Source organism: Eleginops maclovinus, chromosome 5 (assembly GCF_036324505.1).
Source record: "Eleginops maclovinus isolate JMC-PN-2008 ecotype Puerto Natales chromosome 5, JC_Emac_rtc_rv5, whole genome shotgun sequence".
NCBI lineage: Eukaryota > Metazoa > Chordata > Actinopteri > Perciformes > Eleginopidae > Eleginops > Eleginops maclovinus.
The window spans coordinates 12,961,482-12,968,578 of record NC_086353.1 but is presented as its reverse complement, the minus strand read 5'-3'; the positions used below and the strand labels follow the sequence as shown (position 1 = coordinate 12,968,578).

General features: G+C 40.2%; 1 protein-coding gene across 1 annotated transcript; it reads right to left on the bottom strand.

The window, feature by feature from the left end:
* Positions 1 to 433: 433 nt before the first annotated feature.
* LOC134864379 (recombining binding protein suppressor of hairless-like) lies at positions 434 to 6,784 on the bottom strand. Its single transcript, XM_063883310.1, is given in 12 exon segments — positions 434 to 2,537; positions 2,540 to 2,841; positions 2,924 to 3,027; positions 3,181 to 3,336; positions 3,669 to 3,809; positions 3,927 to 4,039; positions 4,195 to 4,332; positions 4,449 to 4,623; positions 5,236 to 5,401; positions 5,550 to 5,645; positions 5,761 to 5,793; positions 6,576 to 6,784. Coding segments are annotated over 12 exon segments (1,482 nt in total). The 5' UTR covers positions 6,596 to 6,784; the 3' UTR covers positions 434 to 2,499.
* Between the last annotated feature and the right edge of the window lie 313 nt (positions 6,785 to 7,097).

The following is a 7,097-nucleotide window of genomic DNA, read 5'->3' as shown; positions in this document are numbered from 1 at the left end:
CATAGACTTGGTAAATGTTTGTGCACCTGTTCATGGGGTTCTGGTGCTATATATGGCTTGTCATTTCATCAACACACTCAGACGCAAACAGTGTATCTCCTTAACTTGAATTACTAGAAACGTTGAGTCTGAGGGACACAAACAGACCGCAGGACTACACATGCACACCAACAACCACATCACATTCACACACTCTTAAACAGTTACAAAGTATCAGGTTTCATTCCAGAAATTCAGCCCTCAGTTTAAAAATAGTGGGCAACTTTGACCTATACCCTGTGGAGCATGCCGAAGCAGCACATGTCCAATAAGGCCTCTCCAGTATCTGAGTGTGTAGACTATATATGAATTGACCATGATTGCATCTCATATTCTGCTAGTTAGTGATGTTGAAAAAAATTAAAAATACAAAACAAAGACACATTTGTACAAGTGATATTCAGCTTCAGCTTGTTTTTATTCATGACCTTTTACTAAGAAACCTTGTCAGATTTAGTTACTTATGAAAAAGACTAACACACCATGACTAAAACTATGGCGGGATGATCGTAGAGGGAAAGAGCAGTGGAAATCAAAGGAAGGATTAGAGTAAAGACACTTTTTCAATAAACGAAAAAGCCATGGAAATACTCATAAAGCTGCCAGTATAACATGTTGACGGGTGATTTACCATGCTAGTTCACAGTTACATCACACCTGGCCTCGTAGATAGTACTTTGGGACTTGACTGCCAGAAACATTAGCGTAAGGCACAGTAGGGAGAAAACAAACAGGGCAGATTAAGGATCCGGTGACCAATGATTCAATAATTTGGAATGAGCAGAGATTGTATCAAGTGTGACAACATCGAAATGAAAGAATAAACAACTTGGTGATGTAACCGAATCAAATCAAGAGATGGTGCATCAATCTGACTGTTGTTTACGGAGAGCACCAAATCAAATGGAGATTTTTGATTAGATGGAACTTGATAACCATAAACTTACTTTTTATGCTTAAACTGGCATGCAAAGAATCAAGCGATGTACGTCATTGCGATGGCAGTGAGCTGGTCAACCTACCACATTTACTTGAATTCTGGAACTTATGACAAAAAAAGCCTGATACAAATCAGGATTTTGTGTGAGAACTAAAGGCAAGACAAATTCTGTAGTTTTGTGTTTTTTTTAAGGCAAGGACTTCTTATCATTCCCAACTAGTTCAGTAAGTCAGTTCAAAGTTGTTTTTTTTTTTAAATCAACATGGTGAACAAGCTAGGTGAAGGAAGAACCACTTAGGTGTTTAACTCTGTACAAGTCATTCCCTCATCACATAAGAACTAAAGCTCAACCACTGCTGATTGTATTAAATTGAGCTTTAGTGCAGATGCAGTCAGGTGCATTATTTCACAAAACCAGGTTTGACGAAGTTCAAAAGATTGGTTCATGTTTGAAGACAGTGCTACAAAGCAACAATGTTAAAGCTCTTCTTCCAACACATAAGCACAAACTCAAAAGGAAAAGTAAGGCCAACCCTATGAGAGAAATAAATCTTTAACATGACTAGTCAGATACTATTTTTGTCCTCCTTTCTTTGTTGTTTGACATAAAAGAAACTCTGTACTTTGTTTAAAGGATCCACTACTGTACATAACAAAGTACTGCTGTGTTCATAGCTATAACAGAAAGAGAACTGATTGTGTTTAGACCTCAGTCCAAAGCACTCTGATACAAAAACAGCTGATTGGAAGTACAGGTTTCCCAGAATACACTGACAGTTTACACATACACTACACTTACCAAAAATGACAACTTTAATAAAAAGTTGGGGAAGGTTTTTGAACTTGATAACACGCAGTGAGCTAAAGATTTAGACAAAACTCAAAAAGGAGTCAACATGAAAAAAATCTATTTGGTAACAAAAGTGAACTTACTATGCAATATCATAAAAAAAAGAAAAGTCAAATGTACCTCGGCAAAAGTTTATAAAATATAATATGAATAAAATAATATAATAATATTCCTTGGTCCGTAAAAACTATGTTACTTTTACAACAAATGTTTCCCTTGCAAACAGCAGATGAATCAACAAGACCTTTCACGCAAAAACTTGACCTCAGTAGAAAGAGAGCACAGGTAAAATAGCTTCCCATAGGCGAATAAAAAAACTAAATTATTGTTTCTTGTACAAATCCGGTTGTTGTGAGAGTGGTAACATGAGACATTTTTATTTTCTTAGCTGAAGATCTTGAATATCGAGGTCCTTTGAGTGTAACTTTTGAAAGGTCCGAAACAAACCAGTAGAGGGAGCTAAAGAGAGATTTCAGTCTTCTCTTTACCCTTGCTTTTTTTCCCATCTTTCTTCAGCTTTCCCGATGATCACAGTTGCTCTCTGATGAAGAGTTTCTGAGTCTGTGTGCAATTCTTAACAGGTCCATGAGCCATTCTGGCTCAAAAGTACAAAGCACACTCTCTCTCAGCCGCTCAAAGCACAAACGGCACACAAACAGAACCAGATTTACTATGACAGTAGCGACATGGTCGACGCCCCTGACGACATCCTGAGTCACTACTGTTGTAAGCCCCCTGGCCTTCCCCGAGCCCGCCCAACGAGGATGATGGGGAAGATGAAGATGCTGGTGATGATGAAGAGGTGCTATGTGTCCGCAGAATAGCCCCAGCAGCACCGCAGTGGGGTCTGGGCCCAGGTTCAGGGGTGTAGGTGAAGGTGAGGGCAGTGGAGTAGATGACTCCATCATTGCGGACAAGTGTGACAGGGACCTGTACCGGCTGTCTCACCCAGCGCCAGCCCTCCCTGAAGGCAGAAATGTCCGGCACCACACACAGGACGCTCTCTCCACATCTAAGGGGAGAGACAAATGAGAGAGGGTATGAATATTTGAGCCGTAACTCACAAATATTCACACAGAGAAACGGAAGCGTACCTGTACATGGTGTCAGCCTCCACATCTCCAAACCACACTCTGAGCTTGGGGGTGAAGTTCTGTCCCGTCAGCTCCAACATCGCCACATCTCCTCCCCCGTTTAACTTGACACAGACACACAAAAAAGGTTTTATGTCTTTAAATGGTCCCTAAATGCTGAGTAAAAACTGAAAGAGGAAGCGGTCTGTAACCAGCACTTAAGATGGCTGATAAACGCAAAACAGGCATATTTTCAAACGAAAAGTTTGCATGCATACCTGCAAAGTTTCCACCACAGGGACAGGTGTGACTGGTGTTGGGACCGGTCCCATTCCCTCGTAAAAGGTGTACTCTGCCTTGTCAGTGCTAATGATAGTCCAGGAAGCCCCATCGTTTACATTCTCCTTGTTTGTCTCTTTGGAGCACTGTGTGGCCTGGGAGTGAGAAAAAAAAACATTTCAATTCCCACATGCACATACAACAAAGAAAACCCACGTGAGTTAGCAACGATTGTTTCAGATAGGCGCTTGTAAATGACAGGGATACATGTAAGACTCTCTTCTAACGCCTTGGGATGCTCATTAAAATGGGTAGAACTCTAGCGTGGGAACTCATTATGCTGTAGGCAAACATGTTCTCCGTAAAAGCCCCATGTTTTATGGTAAAATTAAGAGTATAATTTTAAAATGTTTTGAATCAGGCAGAATATAAACTCAAAACCCCAATTCCAACCCCTGTGTGTATGTGTGTGTGCATTATTACACACCTGAAACTGGATGATCCTCTCCTGAGAGAGACAGAGATACATTTTGTCTGTATCTTTCAGGTAGAAGGCACACTTGTGAAGCTGGGACACCGGGTCATCTGCGTCCATTAATGCTGTCTGCTTGTCCACTTTGCGAATGACCTGGGAAATTGACGCAAACACACCCATCATGAATAAACAGAATAAGTATGCACATATGTGTATACATGCTATTTAACACAAAGACATCGGAGGCATGACGACATAGACAGTGCATACCAGTCTGGGCAGGGCCATGCCAGTAACAGAACAGACCAATTTGACCGTCTGGCCATAGTGAATATAGCCATCTCTCACAGCAAACTCCTCTCCCTCTGACTCCTCCTCGTCCACTAAGCAAATGAAACAGAGCATAACGATTATGCACGCTACTATAACTTTCTCTTAACCTTTAATAGGTGCTCTCAATCGGCCAAGGGACAAATGAACATCAATGAAAATGAAAACTATTGAAAAAATGTAAAATGAACCACAGATAAAGACTTACAGAGGTGGATGTAGAAGGCTCCCCACTGTTGGGAGCTGGCGAGAAAGTTTCCCCCCTCCACATGAAGATACCTGGTACTGACAGTCTGGGAACGCAGACGGTTAAACAACGCCACCTTGGTCCCTGAAGCTATACACACTGGAGAAAAAGGAAAAAGGGTAAAGGAAGAGTGTAGTGTCAGTGTGGAGTGAAACCATAAAGCTGTTCTCCATCAGCCAGTGTGTATGTGTGTGTTAAAACATCATGTAACTCACAATCTGCATTTTTCAAAGACTGTTTCTTCTTCGAGGGCTTGGAGATGACCTTGATCCTCTTGCTGAGGAAGACTCCTATGTTGTCGCTGTTCCCGTACAACATCTTCACAGACAGCATGAAGTGTTTCCTTTTATCTGAGTCACTGATATACAGTGTCTTAGCCGTGCAGAAATGCTAACGCAAGGGAAAGATTCATGTTAGGGGTTTTTTCGCAACAGTGCATGGATTGTTTTGTCCCCCTTTCGCTTCCCTCTTTTCCCTTTATAAGAGTTCTTTGTTGGCATTGGTGCAATATTGTCAAACAGCTAATTCATGCAACTGTACATTCTATGCGGAAGTTACTTTGCTAAGAGTCAAGCTGAGCAAAAGTAGAATGGTAGGAACTTAGATAATCGTGAATATATTAATATATACTAATATATAATAACATACTCATGTGAGAGTGGCAGACTCACTAAAGTGCATTCCTTTTGTTGATTGTTTATGTATGCGGTGAAACCATATGATTAATGATTAATTTATTCAGGATTACTTTTTATCTTTTTACTGAAAATTATGTTCACTCAAATGATTCGTTTTTTAACAAAATATTAGGTTTTTAATCATATTTTAAGGAACCGGATATTATTTTGCTTCAGAATTATGGTCAGTTAAATTGTGAAATAGAATTTTCATATTGTACCATGCCTAATAAAGACTTTGAGAACGGTGACGATTTCCAACATCATAACATGAAAACATAATTAAAACCCCATACGTAATACATTATTATAAATGCCAAGTCACCTTTCCCTCCAGATTGAGTTGCTGCATCTCCTGCTCACTGTTGCCTATCCCGATGAAAGCACATGGCTGGGCCTCCTGCTCTGTGCACCCCTCCTTCTCCATGTTCTCCAACTTCTTTTTCCAGCCACTGCCCATCAGGTACACACAAGGTGGAGGGCAGAAAAACCTAATAGATACAAGTAGAGGTAAAACACATACAGTACAGTTTTGAACTTTGATTTCTCCATCAAACACACACACATTTGAGTTTACAGTGACCCATTAAGATAAAAAAATACTATCATAAAAAGTATACAGTTAAGTCCCAGTCAAACCTTTTTTCATTGCCGTATGACTTTTGTGCAACTTTTGCATGTAGTATGAGCACTGTTTGATCATTTTTGTCCTTCAAGTAATTCCTCATAGCCTCCCTGAAATGAGGGGAAAACATGTTAACACTGACAGAACAAATTGCTCTAATGTAATTCAATTTGAACAAGTTTTTGATGTAGATTTAAAGAGTTTGAGATGTATGTTTCTGCTTACCTTGTCAAACGCTGAGGTCGCTCACCAAACTTCCTGCCAAAACAAAAACATCAGGGTGCAAGGTGTTTACTGGTTCTGCTGCTGGGCTAATGTATATAAGCCTGACTGAAAGTGCCTGAACAAACTGAGTGACAATGTGCACAATGCTAGTGACATCTGTAAAATGCTTATAATATCATATTGCCTTATCAACTCAGATACACATGTAAACTAAAGATCAAATGATGGGTTTTCCTTTTGTTTATAGGAGGTTTTTATATTAAGGAAACTCAAACAATAAGATAATAATTCAGACAGATATTTAAACAGTAGCCTACAACGGTACCAATAGCACAGCGAGTGTTGTACAATGTGTGCAATGACACTAACATATTTATTTTCTATTCATTCCAACTGACCATTGTCTTTTAAAGAGAGTTTTTGAGTAGTTTGTAAAGCTATTATATTGTTGATGTGCTTAACCTGTTGAAACCATTTACTGTCTATGGTTAAAACACAAATTACCTAAATACAGAATAAGTAATATAGTAAAAAGTAAAACTTTTGACTGACCAAAAGTTTCTAAAGTAGTTTGAAACATTCAATATCGTACAACTCCTCAAATGGCAGAGAAAGCAGCAATACTACGAAGAATACTTTGGCACAACTGACCCAACATCAAGCCAGAAAGTAGCACTGCGTGGGGTCAGCTCACTGAAGACAAGGCAACACTCTTAACACCCCGAAGCATCACTCAAAAACACCAGTAACTACACACGGATTAGCGCAAGAAAAAAACTTTTTTGTATCATTATGCTTTGAATTTCAACACTTACCCCGTAACAACGGGCGCCATCTTCCAAAATAACTCTCCCCCCCAGAAAAAAAAAAAGTCCAACAATCGCGAGATCCCTCCCCTAGCTCCCTCACCAAAGCCAACCGCACAACAGAAGAACCAGACTGGAAGGAGAAGCAAGGGAGAAGGAGGGGGAGGTGTGACGGGGCAAAGGGGTGAGAAGAGGGGGAGGGAGTGGCGACGGGCAGAGGGCAGACGCCTAAACAACAGGCGTGGGAAAGTTACAAAGTCACGCGAGAACTCAAAAACTCTCACAATAGACATAAATGAAAATCGACCAACACTATCGCGAGACGAGGCGGCTCTCTCACAACTTGCTTTTTTTCACAAAGCACCCACACTGTAACTCGATTCCCACGCCTTATTGAGCAATAATGCTAAACTACGTAGAATAACTTTGAGCTGAACAGCTTTAAGATGAATACATGTTACGTAAGCAGTAACTCCAGGAATATAAATCCTTGTATAAAGTCTTCATTTGGTCTGTGTACCTAGTACTACT